Genomic DNA, 18,132 nt, shown 5'->3' on the forward strand with positions numbered 1-18,132 from the left:
GATTTGTTGCAGCAATATCAAGTTTTTCCTTTCAGCTGTTATTGGGCACATTTGATTATAATGGCTATTTTAACAAGCATTTAAAATGTCAGCAGCCATGATTAAATATTACATGATACTTGGATTTGACATTCCTTAGCACAAATAGTACAAAAGGATGGCTATACAGGTAGTGGACAAAAAATGGAAACACCTGGGTAAATGAGGGACACCAAGTATATTGAAAGCAAGGGCTTCCACACAGGTGTGGCTCATGCGTTAATTAAGCAAATAACATCCCAGCATGCTTAGGGTCATGTATAAAAATGCTGGACAGGCCTGTTTGCCTATAATTATGGCTAGCATGGCTGCAAGAGGAGACCTCAGTGACTTTGAAAGAAGGGTGATTGTTGGGGCGTGTTTGGCAGGAGATTCAGTGACCAAGACAGCTGAACTTGCTGATGTTTCACGAGCAACGGTGTCTAAGGTGATGTCGGCATGGAACTCCGAGGGAAAGACATCATCAGCAAAGGGCAACAGTGGGCAGAAGCGCATACTCCAGGATCGTGATATCCATGCATTAATTGGAAGTGCAAGGCAAAACAGGCGAGCAACTGCAGATCAATTGACTGCAAATTTCAACCTGGGGCGCGAGCAGCCAGTTTCATCAAAAACGGTCCGCCGAGAACTCCACAGAGCGGGATACCATAGTGGCCCAACGCCCTATTAACCCTTTGCGGTCCATTGTCGGACTGGGTCCGACATTGCAATTATTCCTCACAGGTCCTTTGTCGGACTGGGTCCGACATCATTATAGCAACGCAATAAACGGGTGTTTAGTCGTTTTTTCTCCGGAAAAAGCCGAGAAAACCATTCAATTGCCGAGTGGTAGCGACAGGAGCCGAGACAAGTCGGGGAAAAAAAAAAAAAAAAAAAGGCGTATTTCATGAATAGTCATACATGGTATCAGGTATCAGATAATGGGCGTCCATAGTAAACAAGCTGGCTAAGTGCATCAGCGCACTGAGACTATCATGGACATTTGCAGAGCTTTTTTCAGATGTTATAGTAATAAAATAATGACTTGGATTGCATTATTGAGGAGTTTGGTGATAAAACGAGTGATCTGGAGATGATCGATCGGTATGTACGACTATTATTATTATTATTATTTATTTCTTACATAGCTGAACGCTATAGCAAACAAAAGGCTGGGGCGGGGCTGGAGATGCCTAGTGTGTGCTTTGTTGATATGCAGGGCCATTTAAACCCGTTTGACTGAAAAAAAATACTTTTAAACAGCGCGTCTAAAATTAACTGCGCGTGTGAAAATTAATTAGACCTGGCGTGCCTGACGCGCGATTAATAAATGGACCGCAAAGTGTGTGTGTGTATTTATATATATATATATATATATATATATATGGTGCCCTTCTTAAACAGGAGTCATATGAGTCCTTCACTCTGATTGGCTGGGGTATTGAACTGCTGGATTGAATTAAATGACTTTGCATGATCATTCACATACAGAATAATCACCACAGTGAAACAGAAAATAGGACAGTTACTGGAAATTATGTCTTTAATAGGAGGTAACATTAACCAATCCGCTGATGGTACACGTTTCGTTTTAGAAGGGAAAGCATGCTTACCAAGGAATCCACTACGAAGCTGCAGGTTACAATCTCAACTGTATCTACTATATTGGCCACAGGCTTGCAAGCTGCAACTTCCATCATCATCTAAAAAAAAAAAAAAAAAAAAAAAAAAATAATAATAATAATAATAATAATAATAATAATAATAATACATATACTAAACATCTGGCACAATTGAAATACTTTTATTTTAAAAGTATCCATACAATTTATGAAAGAGCAAAATATAAATGGTTTTCAAGAAGCTTTTAACTAACAACCTCTCTCACTCTTCACATTAGAAAAGCTACTGCAACACAATTAATACAAAATAGTATTTTATACAATGGTAAATGATAATGCTAAATTACACTTAGAGCATCACCGATTCAGGTGCTTGACTAGACTGAAATACTTACAGAATTCTTGACCCAGTTCAGGTATTGCTTAAAGTAGCCAATCATCACTTCCATATATTTTTTTGTTTCCTGCAATGACATGAGAAGACGTTTTAAAGTAAGGGTTAACCGAATGGAGACTGGACTCTGGAAACTGTGACTGCAGTGATGTCAGAATAATTACCAGGGTAATAATTAAGGATGCATTGTTGGTGATGAGGTTTTGTGCTGCATCAATAGCACTGATCACATTATTCACTTTATTCTAAAAAAAAGAAAAAAAAGAATGCAAAAGATGTTAAGAACATGCTGGATATCTTTGAAAGTTTTTTTTTTTTAATTAACAAAAAACAACATTCAATATTTAACATTAAGCATTTTTCTTTAAAATGATTTTTGTTTTCATGAAAAGGGTTTATTGCTTCTTACATCACCCCTCTTTCCAGTGTTATATTTGCTCACCTGACTAATCAGGCATGTTCTGGAGTGAAACAGTGTTTAAAAGGCTTGCATTGACTTACTGGGAGATCAGATGTAGTCCTCTGCAGGAAACGGATACTCTGATTTAAAGTGCTCTGTCAAAAAATAAAATGCAAAATAAAAATAGGCCATGCTTCTTTCTTTCTCTCAAATATTTAAAAAGACACAATACAGTGGAGGCCAGTGGCCTCTAGGAAAACTAATTTAAAAATGGAAGAATGAACTTTAATGGAATGATCACTGATTGATGACAGCTATAGCCAGCGGGCTGGACAAGTGGCACTGTGGGCCACCTTCCCCCTGGCCAAGGCACGCTGCAAGGTGGAGGCAGGAGAGGAGGAGAATCAAACAAAGAAACAACAAGGAGGTGCAGGCGATTCGGCTACTTATAGGAACAGTTTGATTACGTATGTGATTAGAGGGAGGAGCCTGCTTTCAGAAACACAACATAGTTTGCAATTACAGGTGAGGGATATAACATTGTTTTACGTTACAAGTGCGAAACAGGAAGCAAACAGTTCAGTAAAACAGGGATTACAGGTGCTTACCCTTGCTTTAACATATTTCTTGGCAGCCAATTAAGACAAAAGTAAAAGAAAATTGAAGAGAAAGGTAAGACAGCCTTATAGTGCAAGCGCGCACAAGCATGGACACAATAGTTTGATTCAGAAGAGGAAAGGAATTGGTACTGAAGGTAGAATAATAATTCAAAATTTAAGCAGATTCAAGCAACAATGTAAGTGTGACATATAGAGGTGTATGTCTGTAAATCTGTCCGTCTTTATATCTCCATAATTTGCTATTCTCAGTAACTAAATATAAATAGTGTTACTATCAAGTTCATAACAACTGGATAGGCAGTTCTCCATATACAGTGTACAGACTGACAGGTGTGTGGGTAGAGATAGAGACACCCTCATATAACTCTAGGTACCTAAAAACAAAACTACCACACATGGACAGATGGATAGATAGATAGATGGATGGATAGATAGATAGAGATGTGTACTGTTCTATCTGAACAAAAAAAAAAAGTGTAACTCTGTTTACCATGGCTTGCTCCAGTGGCACCACCTGTTGACCATGAATGAAGCGAATACTGCTTGCATGACCTTTCAACGCATTCTCCAGCGCTCCCTTTGGCTGCAAGAGAGTATACAAAACATGAACCTATATCTCCAAAACATCTCAATCATTTTTATGTGGTGATAAATGCAGCTTTGCAAAGTGACAATATTGTGCAAGTATATCTCTGGCTGAACAGGGTAATAATTTGCCTATGGGGTCTGGGGTCACAAAATACTATATATATATATACACAGTGGTACTGGGGGTAGGGGAAGACATCTTTACAGACAAACTAAATAATTTTTTTGTATGAAAGGGTGCTTCTGCTGTAATGTTTTTATACTGCATGGCTCGACATTAGTTAATTATATATATATATATATATATATATATATATATATATATATATAATCTCTCCCCACCCAGGCCTGTTAGCTTTTTAACACGTTTCATTCCTTGCAGTACATTTGCTTGATGAATAGGGAGGTTGTTCTTGAAATCTTATGGATAAAAAAAAATAAATAAAAAATAGTGGGCCTTACCAGTATATTTTCCAGAGACAGATTTTGGTAATTATAGCTAAAATGACAGACTGCTTTGGAAAGGGCTATTGCAACACAGAAACAGATTACACAAACTGGGTATGCGTGAAAATGTATGCATTCATGATGACTACAAATTCAATATCAATAAAAGCTCTCAGCCTTCATTTCTTTTATTTTTCTATTCTAAAAAACTTACCAGCTTGTCTGCCTGAGCTTCCAGGTTATTAGCAAATGACAACAGATCCACTTTTGTTACACCTTTGTTGATCTGAAAAAGTACAAAGAAATGTTAACAAGAACACTCAATCCACACACACACAATCAATCAATCTTTATTTTATATAGCGCCTTTCATAGTGGACCACCACCACAAAGCGCTTTACAAGATGCAGTAACAACAAAAAAATCCATAATACTTTAACTACAGAGAAATGCATAATACATGATATTAAAAAAAAAAGAATGCATAAAACTGTGAAAAATGCATAATACATTAAGTACAAGGCGATTGGCAATCACATTGAGCAATCATATCCCTTGCAACCATATTCAGACACCTCTGCATCACACGGCTGAACTGTGAGGCATTTTGACCTGTTCTCACACTCTCATGATTGCCTCATGCAACATACTGTACAATGCATCCATTGCAATGAATTGTGCAACATACTGTACAATGCATCCATTGCAATGAATTGTCCTGGTACTGCGTTACATTTCAACTAAAAGGCATAGCTGATGAACCTCTACCCATACAATGCATACAGGGTTGGTATAGGAGTGTAATTGAAGTCATAAGAGGAGCAAAATCTGAACTTACCTCTGCTAAGTAGGCATCATAGTTGATGCTCACAATGCCAGTATTAGTGAAATTCAGAAGATTCTGTTTTGCTTTGGCGTCGAGTAGGACCATGTCACTCAGATTCACATTTACAAATTCAAACACGTCAACCACATCCTTGGTATACTGAAAACAAAATGCACGCGATCATTACGGTACCTAGGGGAATACTGTTTATCAGGCTAAGATTTTTTATTAACTCTATGCACTTGCAAATGAACTTCCAAAATAAAATGCCTTATAAATGCTAAGCATACATAAGAACACAATGACTCACACCCGTCAATAAAACCAACAATATAACACAATTGATACTTGATACAATGCGTCAAATGTACTTCCCTCAGCTCTCTGTCAAAGGCTGTTTCCATTAAAGTCGAATTAGCATATCTAAATTCTGCAAAGTTGATGCGTATAAATCAGGAGAAAAAAAAAAAAAACTGTTTCCATTACAATCCATTTCCATAACTATAACAGCCAACGTTTTACAGCTTGGGACCACATTTAATTGAGATTTATATTTCTACTTACAATGCTTGTGTCTAAATAATTACTGATGTTGAAAATATTATCCAGCTGTAGTGCTGTATAGATGCCTTTATTCTCTTTGCAGTTACTAAAAAAAAAAAAATAGTTATAAAAACATGAACAGCAAACTATTACCAACTGCAATAAATATTTATTTTAAAAAATCAAGGGGAAAAAAAAAAACAACAGTGTTAGTACACAACTGTACGGTCTCACCTACTGTCTTACAGTATTACCGGTTTAACAAAGCAAAAAATGCTGCCTCCTGGTGGAGGATATTAGTACAAGTTGCAGAATGAGGTTTCCCAACACTTTAAAGAAACAAACCCTGTGTGTGTGTGTAATATATATATATATATATATATATATATATATATATATATATATATATATATATATATATATATATATATATATATATATATATATATAATGGTGTGCTAATTGTAAGTGACTCTGCAGCTGATGCATAGTTCACACACCCTAGTCTCTGTAAGTCGCCTTGGATAAAGGCGCCTGCTAAATAAACAAATAATAATAATAATAATAATAATAATAATAATAATAATAATAATAAAAAGAGCAAGTAAAAAAACCTTCCTACTGTACAGACAACAGTGTGAGAGGAGACCAATACACCCCCAGATACTCAGGTTTCCCCTGAGAAGGGCTTAATGAGGGACTGCAGTGGGTGTAGATCTGTCATGGTAGACAATCATTTAGCACTGCGAAAGGGCTTGATCACCAGCAATGTTCAGGGAAAATCAAAGGACCCAGGCTAGTTTGCATTTCCAGATTGGTAGAGGGTTCACTAAACATGGTGAGTGCATTGGGGATTTCCTTATAAAGTGAACAGTTAGTGTATAACATGTGGGTTTAAAAAATACAAAATAAATAAGCACAAGTACTAAAAACAAGACTGTATAATGCTAATGTTGGATTTGCATAAAGTAAATAATCTGACTATTTCACTTTACCTATAAAGCTTTTCAAAGGTCAGATCTATTTCAGGATTCTGATAGAGGAAGCCAGGCAGGAAGTTCTTCCAATATGGATTTATCAAATAGGGAGTATCCAGAACCTGCAAAATGCAAAATCACATTGGTATTCAGAGCTCGGAGCAAAAGCGTATCGACAAATATAAAACGAAGAATGTTAACATTGTAATGATTTATTACGGAATCCTTTCTATTTTGTAAATTCTTAAAGTAGCTTCACATGTAATATTTTTGTTCCATTATGTTTTAATGATGTTACATTTTTTTTTATTTTCTTGGTTACTTAAACATTGTGTTTTAAGTCTATGTTAAGGTGCTTTCACTTGAGTTCAGAAGCTGCTGTCAGTTCTAGTTGACAGACATAGGAAAGTGTAATGTATCATTATATTCACGAGCCCCAGAACCATAAATGGACACAACGAAGTAGTTCCAGCAAAACACAAGGAAACTGATCAGTACAGCAGCTCTTGTCCTCAGACATCATTAAAAGAAAAGGGACCAATAAAAAACAAATTTCAATTTTAACACTTCAAGTTTTCTTTGTTTGTTTTAGTAACCAGTTAGGGTGGTTTATAAAATTGTAATTGTAGACACATTAGCCCCAGTTGCACTGATCTGTGGTGGCCACAGTATTCATATAGGCACTACACTACCCTACAACATATATTATGACAGTTTGGGGTGTTAACACTCCTGCATAATAAAATGAAATGATTCCTCTTACGGATTGTTTTCATTTATCCATCATATTTGGTACTTGACAAGTGCTTACTTTATTTTAAACTATGTAAGCCTACGCAAATTAAGTGTACCTCAACCATGCATAGAAAATTACCCTAAACAAAGCTCTGTTCCCGAAAGGCTCACAGACCAGCTTCTCGACATTTCCTCCCACGACGAAAGCAATCATTACAATGAGCATCAGCACCCAGGAGAAGAGAAAGCTGAACCCAACACCTCTGGAAGAATCGGAAGAGACACGTTTTTAAAATGTGAAAACCAATGTTAAAAAAACTAAAAACAAAACAAACCCTTAACTCCGGCTTGCAGCAGTAGCAAGACCTGCAGGAGGTATACTCACGCCATGAGCAGGTTGCCACCAGTGTTGGAGATGAAGCCCCTGGTGGTGGGGGAGGCATGCTTGTCGTACCCACAGGTGCCACACAGCAGGCCCAGGAAGTTGAAGGTAAGGATAAGAGCCACCATGCAGCAGACTACGATGCACCCCATCCACCTAAAAGCACTCACATTGTTTATATATTCATTTGCAGTGGCACCCTTCGCCAAGGTCAAAAGAGAACATCTAACTAGCACTGCACGGCACAACAAGGTACACTCGCTGAGAACATACAAAAAAAATAAAAAAGTGTCATCATATCCAAAAACCGCAAACTAACAACTGTTAGGCTTTACATACAATGCGCAAAAAAAAAAGAGCAACGCAGTCTAACTCATTATTATCATGATATGGGATTGCAGCGATTCTGCATTTGTCAAAACTGGTGGGTTTCATTTGTTGTTGTTATTGTCTGTAGCAAAAGAGCTGCTAGTGTATTTTGAGAGATGACGGCGTGTTCAGCACGCAGCAGACTAGATGTACTCGTGTTTGATACTGGAACTCACTTTGACAGTAGACAAGTAAGTGTCTTTCTGTCCAGTGAGCCCGTCAAAAAAAAAAAAAAATCGCATTCATTTTGAGTGCTTTGCTCCATGAAGCGGTTCAGTGACTAACTTTCTATTTAAACAATAACTGCACTCAGACACTCATTACAATGTTGCCGCGGCCGGGAGTAAAGTACGGTGTGCCGAAAGGCTCAAGACACAGCAATGCAATTAACGGTATTTAAAACTCTGTTCATACCTATAGAAATCATACTTGTCAATCACAGGATAGTAGTCCTCCACGTATGACTGGCTCTGACTGAGGTACAGGGTGACATTGGCAAGAATGTCCTGAACAGGGATCTGCTTGGAGAAGCTGGTGATGTTAGACCCAATGTCATCCAGAATGGACTTGATGCCTGAAACCCCAGTGCAAAGTAATGGGCAGACAGCTCAAGCGTCAGGAACCATTAATACACACACAGGAGGAGGAGGAGGAGGAGGAGGAGGGGCAACATTCAAGTGCAACATAATATGAACATTCTGTGAACTCATGTTGTCAAATCAATGCATAATACCAAATAACACAGCACACTAAAACACCTTGGTTGCGAATGGTAATAATCTCTATTGGAGACAGAGACAGTGTCAATTATGCATGTATGTGTATCCAAGTTTTGCACCTAAGCATCTCTCTCTCTCTTTCTCGATGGATGGATGGATGGATGGGTGGTGATGGGGTGTATGTTAGCAACCAGAACATAAGGGCATTCTGGCTCCAGCAAGGAGCTACATGTGGAGAAATGAGGGCAGCCAGTGACCAAAGGGGGTAAGAGGGGGTAAGGGAAAGAGACCATCAGGGAACGAGGTTGGAGAGCGTGGAGTAAGAATGGTAAATCAATTAGAAGGGTTTGTGCATGGGGATGAAGTAAAAGGTGTAGTCGCCCTCATATTAGTGAAGATCGTTTGTGTTAGTGAGTGCTCTGGGAGAGCTAGGTGTTTTGTTTGTTTTTGTTTTATTTCAACAAACCCAATTGTAAAAGTGCGCAGAACGCACTGAACCATAAACTCTGTGTCCGCTTCCTATCTCTCTACAACCCACTACTAGCAGGGAGTATGTGTCCTGCCACCTAAACAAGGGCACTTTACCACAGGATGTATGTATGGAGAGAGAGAGAGAGCGAGAGAGAGAGAGAGAGAGAGAGGGATGCTAGAGGATTAAAACAAATTATCCATGACATTAGTTGGAAACTTAGTTAGGTAAAACACAATGAAGGATTACAAAACACCAAACAGCAATCACAGCAAATAAAAATGACATCATGCCACAGGCTGTACAGACAGTTTGATAAACTTACGAGGAAGAGCTGTAAAAGGTTTAAAAAGAAAGAACAAGAAATTAAAATGTTATTACATTTTGTATTTGTGATTTACAGCTCTCTAGTTTTTCTGCACCAAACTCTGTATTAGCATGAATTTAATAAAATCAACACAAAGAACTTGGGTGGCCCAGTACCCTGAAGCCACAGGTTCTCTGGAGATCTGATATCAAACACAGCCTTGCTCAAATGATAGTGTCCCACATAATGCCGCCAATTGAGAAAGTACAGTCTTTCCTTTTAGTATAAGCATGTTGAGAGAAACCCACCTGATACAATATTTGTAGTTTGGTTCTTTACCAGTCCTGGGGTGTCGTTAAACGTTGAATATCCCTGAAAACATCAAACAAAATGTAGAGCTCAGACTTAAGTTACGAAGATCATTGAAAAATAAATTAGTTACATCCACACTGGAACCTATTAGCAGCAACTACACTTATAATATAGCTGGGAGTAACAAAGAATGCTAAACTTTTAAACCACAACAGGTTCTATAAAAACAGATTAGGTGCATTAATATCAGGGTCTTTGTGTGGTTTTTTATTGAGATTTAAATGACTTATAATATGTTCATAAGTGTTCGGTGGCTACCTCTAATCAAGTTGAGAGTGTACGTTCTGTTGCACTCTTTGTAGGGCAGAGCAGTGCACAAGAAATGACGCTTGATTAGATGTAGCCACCAAGCACTTTTAAACATGCATAAAGAGCCAGGCCCTGCTTAAAGTGAAGTACCCGTAGCTGAGACACACAACATATGCTGATAATCCTATCAATCAGTAAGTGGGGTTTGAGGAGGCTGGATAACCCAGTGGGTCAATGGGTTTGGGTCTCACAGAGTTGTCTGAGATCAGGACTGATTTCAGACAGAGGAGCTGTGTGGGGAAGTGTATATTGCACATAATGTTCACCACACAATGCTTGACTGTTTCTGTACCTTTTAAATAAAAGGTACGTGATAGGCTTGTAATTTTTATTTTTTTTAACAATTATTTTTATTCATTTTCCCCCAATTTGGGATACCTAATTATTATTCAACCTGACTCACTGCTGCAACCCCTGAGACTAAGATGAGCACTCGCGTCCTCCGAAATGAGTGCTGTCAGCTGTCCGCTTTTTTTTTCTACTCTGCAAGCCCGCCGTGCAGCCATATCCAGAACTTACAGCGTCGAAGGACCACGCAGTTCTGAACTGCATACAGGCCAGCCTGCAGGGGCCCAGCCAGCAACAGGGGTCGCTGGTGCGTGGTGAGCCAAGGACTCCCCAGCTGACCTAACCCCTACCCCGCCCAGGCAGCACTTGGCCAATTGTGCGCTGCCCCCTGGGAACTCCCGTCCATGGTCGGCAGTGGCATACAGGCTTGTATTGTGACAGAATTCCAACAAGTACACAGTACTGTATTACTGTTTTCAGGCTATTGTCCTGTGGTGGTTCGTTGCTTGTAGGGTCATTGTTCAGGTAGAGAAAGGTACACAAGCGTACTCACCTTTTGAACGATATTGCTCAAGTCGGTCTTAAGAACATTTTTCACATTTGCCAACTCTGTGTCTACATTAGGCAACTGAAAAAAAGAAGAAAAAAAAAGATTTACGGTCTAGGATAATGAATTATTTAATGTTACAGCTCTGATTGTTCAAATACAACAACAAAATAGTCATGTTATTGAATTATTACTTTTTAGATTAGATGCTATGTGCCAAATGAGATTTGTAAGGTTACTGTAAGTGTTTCATTTCCCTGTAAAGCCATGTTAAAGTTTATTCACATTGCAACTTCCCAGCTTATAAACTGTTATCTGCCACGGATTACTTATAACCTGTCCTTAAGGATTTATAATTTATACAGGGTGACACTTCTCCCTTATTTTTCAAATTCTGCCCTCTGCAATTTTAATAGCACAATTACATTCATGCTGTAAAAACAGAATTAGGGGACACATTTAATTCTGTATGAAAAAAAAGCTAAATATCTTTTCATACAATATATTGTTCATCTCCACAGCCTTTGAGCATGACTGGCATTAACCTACTTCCACACTGCTTTGATGTACATTTTTGGCAGAGATCAAATGGGGTTCAAAAAGAGCGATACAGCATGATTCAAATGGAAACAGCACTGTTTCATATTTAAGCATTGCTTCAAGTTTAAAACCAATAAGTAAGCCTCTCTGTCTGAATGTTAATTGAACTTCACGACAATTAGACCATATTGACACTATAGGATGACGATTCCCAGCCTGTGTAAACGTTATTTCCTCTTACCGTGCTGAAGTTTGCGTTGATGCTGAGCTGACTCAGTGTTCTTCTGATGTCACTGCAGGTGGTGGAGACCCCTGGCGAGGAGCAGGCTGGGTCATTAAGTGTGTTGCTCAGCCTCGCTTGCTCGTTGATCAGGTTCACCTGCAGACTGTCGGTTGCTTCCTGCAACACCTCCAGCGAGACACTCACATTCTCCAAAGCTTCTTTTGTTTCTCTCATGGCTGCACACATGGGGAGGGGTTTAAGAGTATTAGTTTTACTTCTGGAAAATCAAATCAGTCACAATCCAAAACAGGGTTCTAGCTGTACAAAAACCCACCACATTTCAATCTTTAATTAAAAAAAAAAAAAAGAAATAGTCATTGCAAAATACAGAAGAATGCAATCATGGACATTCTTATTTTTGTATATTCTTTTGTTATTGTTCAAGCACTTAAGCATCTTACACAGTCTCTGTTAAACTTGTAATAAATGTCACTGAGTTTTATTAAATGATATAAAATTAATATTACAGTAAATACAAAAAACATGAAACAAGAACTGCAGCAGTCAATTTAATAATTACCATGCCTACATCTCAATTTTCCACAATAAACCACACATATACAGGTTCAATAAGAACACACTAACTCTAGGATTACATTTAAATGATGGCGCTGACGCCCTTACAGTGGCCTTTCAAAAGTAAAATGATGAAAGCAGTGTATCATTATTTAATACAAATACTGCATAAAATGTCAACACCACAATTTAAAATGTAACCATAGGGTAAGATTTAACTCCTTGAATTCCTGTGAATATTTCACACCATTAATATATATGAAGGTTTTTTTTTTTTTTCGAAACGACAGCAATAAGCACATTTTTTAAAGAAATGGCTAAAAACTAAAATAGTTTAAAATGTTTAGCCTTAATATTGTGAATTACAGTGGAACTATGGTGGTGGGTTTTGGTATGTCTAAAAGTCATTGAAAGAATTAAAAAACAAAACTGCTATGGAACCAACAGTGGCCATTTTAGGCAAGAACAGTGACAAAACGAAACACAACACGCAAAAGAACACAGGATACACACGTCACAGCACTTGTTACGTTTTAACCACTGTTACCTTTGATAGACCTTTCCACTTTGACTTCAAGCCAAAAGGGAAAGAAAAAGATGAAGCAGAGGAGTTGATGATAAATAATAATTTAGAAAGAACAAGAAAATAAGTATAAAAAAGGGTCTCTATTATTATTATTATTATTATTATTATTATTATTATTATTATTATTATGTTGTTGTTGTTGTTTATGGCTTGAATATACAACAATGTGAACAATGTATATATTGTTAATTGTGAATCTTTATCTTGCTTATTTAGACTACTTTTAATATTTGAATGAAATTCGACCCTGGCTAGTTGTATGATTTGGGGAGATGATGAATGGGTTGTTTTTTTTTCTTTTCTTTTTTTTTTTTTTTTTAATGCATTTATGAATTAATTTATTTATATGTATTTAGGAATTAGGGTGGGCAACAATAGATATATGTTTTAATATGACTATTTGAATGGTACTACAATCAGTCCGTAACACTGGGGGAGTTTTAAAGTATATATTACAGGGTTCATATTAAAATTTTGTGTATCCCTTTTAAAAGGAGATGTAAGAGGAGAAACTTTGTGAAGAGATTTTTATAATATATATTTAAGAAAACTTGACAAAATACTAACAGGAATTCAAGAGGTTACTGAAGCAAGTCCAAATAAAAGGGATACTAAGGGGACATTGGTAAATAGTAGGTTAAAACTACAGGGGCTAAATACAAGAACATTTAAACATTATGGATAAATACACCTACGTTAATTCTAATAGCTGTTTTTTATCTTTTTTTTTTTTTTTTTTAAAGGAAAAAATTTGGAAAGGGTAGTATAACAAATGTACAGTACTCTGTTTCTGAATGTTGAGGGAAATGTAAAATCCAAAATGTAATTAAAAAACAAAAAGTTTAGATAAATAAATAAAAATACAATATGAAATGAGAAGATGGAAGGAGAAATGAAATGCAGAACACCAACTTTACTGCATCACGTGTCATGTGAAATAACACTGTACATCTTAAGAGTGCTTCCCCCAGTTAAATATGTTCAATAAATAAATAAACACACAATGAGATACAGAAATGAATAGGAATATCACACTGTACCTCCAGCCAAACCTAGAACCCCATCTAGTGCAGGAAGAACTTCTTTTCCCAACTGTGCATGAATCCTACTGCCAAGCAAAGGACCTATATCTTTAACAAGAACAAGAAAACACATCAGAATGTGGTGCAAGAAACATCACAAAGCACTGCAGACTAGGACTGCATCACAAACAGTGCACTTGTATATACTGTATGGATGTCCAAATAAGTCAAAAGAACCACAAAAAAAGAAAATATACTATAACCTTTACATATATGCTTTTTAATTGTCTTTAGCCACTGAACATCTCTCTGCAACAGTAATACATTCAGATTCATTGAACTGCCTGAAAGGCAGGCATGCTTTTATCAAGATGATATCACCAGATATTGTTCTGGTTGATTCACTGACCTAAGCCTAAAGATTAGGTTATCATACTCTTTGTTCTTCAACATTAAAGCCTCTATTCAATGTTATGTTTTCATTATGACCGGTTGGGATCAATTGCACATGCACAAAATGCTTAAAGGGATGACCATGTTTAGAAGCAGGAATGACCATTTACAGTAGGTCATAAGAACAATGCTAGTTTTCTATTGTACTTACTATCTAGGTCAGAAATGACCTTGTTCTTGGCAGTGTTGTACTGGTTAGCCAGATACTCGATTTGCTGGAATAAAAATACATTGATGTAAATAAAGAAATAAATCAGAACATTTACTCCACATCAAAATCAGAGTTGTGAAACAAACACATCCAAAGCCAATGCGCACAAACAGTGCAGTATTTCAGCTTGTGTCCTTACCGCTGGAGTGTCGTTTACAAAGGTTTTCAGATCCCTGAAATTGCTATTGCCAAGCTTCCGGACTCCCTTCAGCTGGGTTGATAGATTTTGATTGGCTGAGTACGCGCACAGAACACCGGCTCTGGGAAGACAAGTTAGGAAAAACCCTTTAACAGATTTCTTTGCAAAACAAATTAAGGAAATGTGCATGTATGCAGTCTGTACTCATTATCGAGCACACATATTCTACAAAACACAAATTCAAACATACTTTTTAGCAGCTAGAAATCAACTAATGCCATAGAAAATGTAATATTGGATTTTGTCAGGAGTACAATGAAATCTGCTTATTGCAATCACTGGTTAGATGAATCACCTACATATAACAAATGATCCCCATAGCTTTTCACCCAAAACAAAATCTACTACTTTATGTGATCATAAAGTACATTAGGAGTAAAAACAGATTACAGATACAGATTACCTTTACATCACTATATGATCAGATTAAATAAGTGCCACACTTTAAAAATCTCTCTCTATTTATTTATTTTTTTTATTACAAAAAGATGCCTTAAAACTACTTGCAAGAAAGTAATGCATTAGCTCCACTAGATGGCACTGTACTGCTGTGCTTTAAAAACTATTAAAGCATAACATTAATCCACGTAAAACAGTACAGAAGAGCAGCTATTAAACTAAAGAAATAAAGACTGCATGTATCAGTTTCTCACACGGTTTAAATAACCGCCACCAAAACATTACAGATTACTGCAGTGCCCAACAATCATGCTCAAATCGAACGTTAAAATGTAATTCATAGGTTTCAATCCGTTTACTAAATCCTTCCATAGTTTAGCCTTCGGTGCAGAAAGAAAACAACCTCCAGGGTGTTCCACTCATCTCAGGACATCTTTGTTTAGAAAAATCTACGAGAAATGTTTATCCATCAAGTTTCATCCAGTGGTTTCCTTCATACAGAATACCCTAACCACAGATAAGTCCAAACACAAACCAGAAATTTGACATAACAATTTTGGTCACCATGACTGTCATTGATTATCTGCAGCATGTAAGATAAATTCAAAAATTTCTGTTAAAGCATACCATTGCCAAGTTGCATCACAATTCAATGATTTAATATAGCTGAAAAGCTTGCAAAAAAAAAAATCGAACATATGGACGGATATACACAGGGGTTCTTCCTCAAACTCCAGCTGGCAAGGATATGCATACCCCTCAGGATTTGAAATGCCTAAAATAATGTTTTAAATAGTCTAGGCACATAGTACATTACAAGAGATGGGTTACAGTCCACTTTGCTGTTGCTGCTGAGCCACAGACTGTGAATCACATCCACATACTGGATTGCACGGGTATTATGCAAATTATAGCTGTGGTGTGCTGCAGTTATCCATCAGTGATATGGGCATATCTTAAAGAAAAGAAAATGAATAATTCATTCTATAATCCTCAGTTTCCAAAGCTGATGTGCACTGAAAATGCCTGGCATCAGCAACTGCCATGGAAATAAATATACTTGGTATTATTTCTTTAAAAAACGGTGTCCAGCATGTGCCAAATGACCACTTATCATCAGATTAGAAATAAACTAGTTATATAAAAACCGGATACGTTTACTGCACCAAAAATGAAAATAAATGTAATGCAGTATTTGGAGCATTAATTAGGTGGTCAATGTTGAAGTTTTTGAAAAATAAATGAAATCATGCTTTTGTCCATGGTGATGAACAATCCCACTGAACATTCCAGCTGCTTAATTATTATGCCATTCAAATAATGTACTTTGGATTTGACAGCGTGGTTATCCTGGATACACCTGCAAGAGCAGCTGGGTGTTAGAACGTCTGTGTTGAAGCAAACAGGAGATTTCTCAGAGTTCTAGCCTTTGTGACTATTATCCGGCAGTCCCACTTTGTATCCTGGAGATCTCTGGTTCGTATTGCAAGCAATCTTTTTTTTAAGTCCATGTTACAGTGATTTGATCTACTGTAAGTTCAGGAGCGGCTCTTCGTTTTCTACTGGTCAGCCATAGACATTAGCAACAAGTGTCACAAATGTATTTATATTAGTATAAGCATCAGGGCCATCTAGGGAACCCATTCTCTGTAGTATATATTTTTTTATGTATGTCTGTGGATGTCAACTAGAACTGAAGAGCAGCTTCTAAACAAAACAAAACTAAAAACTAAAACTGTGAATAATTACACTCAGAATGACTGCAATCACCATGGCAGGGAAACAGCACATATTAAAAAAAAAAAAAAAAAAAAAAACTACCAACATGTAATTTTAAGCAACTTTCTGTTTGCAATGTTCCTGAATGTACTGACCTGTATACATCAGTCTTCTGAATAATTATAATACATTATATAGAATATGCTGTTTTTAAAAGTTGTTCACAGAGCTCCTGCTCGAGCACAGTAACGCAGCGCTGTAGGGAAATTGCTGTGTGACTGATAGTGAACTAAGCAATCCACCGAAGAAAATTGATAGGCAGCTGCAGAAAGACAAACACTTTGAAATGTACCAACTCCTCGCTAAAAAATCTCTCATGAAGAGAACCGTGCAAGAGGAGCAATCTGCATCCCCTCCCTTACGAAGACCCCATTGTTTCTTCTTTGACTGCTGTTGACACACAGCAGCAGGGTTAGCAAAACAATCTCCTCTGAACAAAGGTGCTTTGAAGACTGGAGTGATCGTCAGACCCAGTACAACGCTGCATTCAGGGAGAACGGTTTGTACTGTCTGTCCAAGAGCAGAATCAAAAGGGAAAATACGGTGCACCTACAGCTACGGCCAAAGAAAAAAAGGCCGATTTAAAAAGAAAAAAAAGACTATATTAGCCAAATTGGTTTATAAAATGTAGGTCCATTTGTGTTAGAAACCGAATACCTGCAATTGTAATACACACCTGTGGCTGACTGCAGTGCACAAGGTGCATCACTGGCTTATGGCTTATGCTAATATTCATTGTTTAAGAACTAATTCTCAACCAAGCTCCGGTATGTAGGAGTATCAGCTTCCTATTCTCTGTGCACTTTGTTTAGAGGCTTTCTTTCCATTCTGCAAAACATTAAATAAAGAACAGCTACAGTGTTTCATACAACTAAACAGCAAACTGGATTGTAAATGCTGGCTTCATATGTTCCTGTTCTATCTGGTGAAAGTCAAGTAATAGCCTTAGAACGTCTAAGATTTTTATACAGTATTGAATTTTAACATTTCATTTACAGGTCCTCGTTTGAAGGAGTTGAGGAGGCAACTACTTGAGTTTCACCAAAATCTTAGTGTTAACAAACTTGCTCATTGAAATACACTATTTATGCTGGGCCTTAAACATGTTCACAAAACTCCAATCTTCAAACCTCTTAATGCTGAAACACTGCGAGTCCTCCAATCTGAGCACTGACCAGGGATAAACTACCTCCAGTACGATCAGAAATACTG

General features: G+C 37.2%; 1 protein-coding gene across 19 annotated transcripts in view; it reads right to left on the reverse strand.

The window, feature by feature from the left end:
* Nucleotides 1–18,132, reverse strand: part of LOC117408504 (prominin-1-A-like) — a 107,912-nt gene that overhangs the window by 12,804 nt on the left and 76,976 nt on the right. For 8 of the 19 annotated variants that reach the window (XM_059005736.1, XM_059005823.1, XM_059005712.1 and 5 more), the window contains 20 exons: nt 14,683–14,803; nt 14,484–14,547; nt 13,898–13,987; nt 12,819–12,842; nt 11,714–11,931; nt 10,939–11,013; nt 9,725–9,788; nt 8,336–8,495; nt 7,556–7,708; nt 7,310–7,433; nt 6,454–6,557; nt 5,480–5,564; nt 4,928–5,074; nt 4,304–4,375; nt 3,544–3,637; nt 3,043–3,068; nt 2,536–2,589; nt 2,199–2,279; nt 2,036–2,104; nt 1,632–1,721 (listed from right to left, as the gene is read on the reverse strand). In XM_059005736.1, the coding sequence (XP_058861719.1) occupies nt 1,632–1,721; nt 2,036–2,104; nt 2,199–2,279; nt 2,536–2,589; nt 3,043–3,068; nt 3,544–3,637; nt 4,304–4,375; nt 4,928–5,074; nt 5,480–5,564; nt 6,454–6,557; nt 7,310–7,433; nt 7,556–7,708; nt 8,336–8,495; nt 9,725–9,788; nt 10,939–11,013; nt 11,714–11,931; nt 12,819–12,842; nt 13,898–13,987; nt 14,484–14,547; nt 14,683–14,803 (1,915 nt within the window). The remainder of the gene's footprint in view (nt 1–1,631; nt 1,722–2,035; nt 2,105–2,198; nt 2,280–2,535; nt 2,590–3,042; nt 3,069–3,543; nt 3,638–4,303; nt 4,376–4,927; nt 5,075–5,479; nt 5,565–6,453; nt 6,558–7,309; nt 7,434–7,555; nt 7,709–8,335; nt 8,496–9,724; nt 9,789–10,938; nt 11,014–11,713; nt 11,932–12,818; nt 12,843–13,897; nt 13,988–14,483; nt 14,548–14,682; nt 14,804–18,132) is intronic. The other 11 variants (XM_059005754.1, XM_034013525.3, XM_034013529.3 and 8 more) reach the window with 5 other exon arrangements.

Source organism: Acipenser ruthenus, chromosome 2 (assembly GCF_902713425.1).
Source record: "Acipenser ruthenus chromosome 2, fAciRut3.2 maternal haplotype, whole genome shotgun sequence".
In the NCBI taxonomy this organism is placed as follows: domain Eukaryota; kingdom Metazoa; phylum Chordata; class Actinopteri; order Acipenseriformes; family Acipenseridae; genus Acipenser; species Acipenser ruthenus.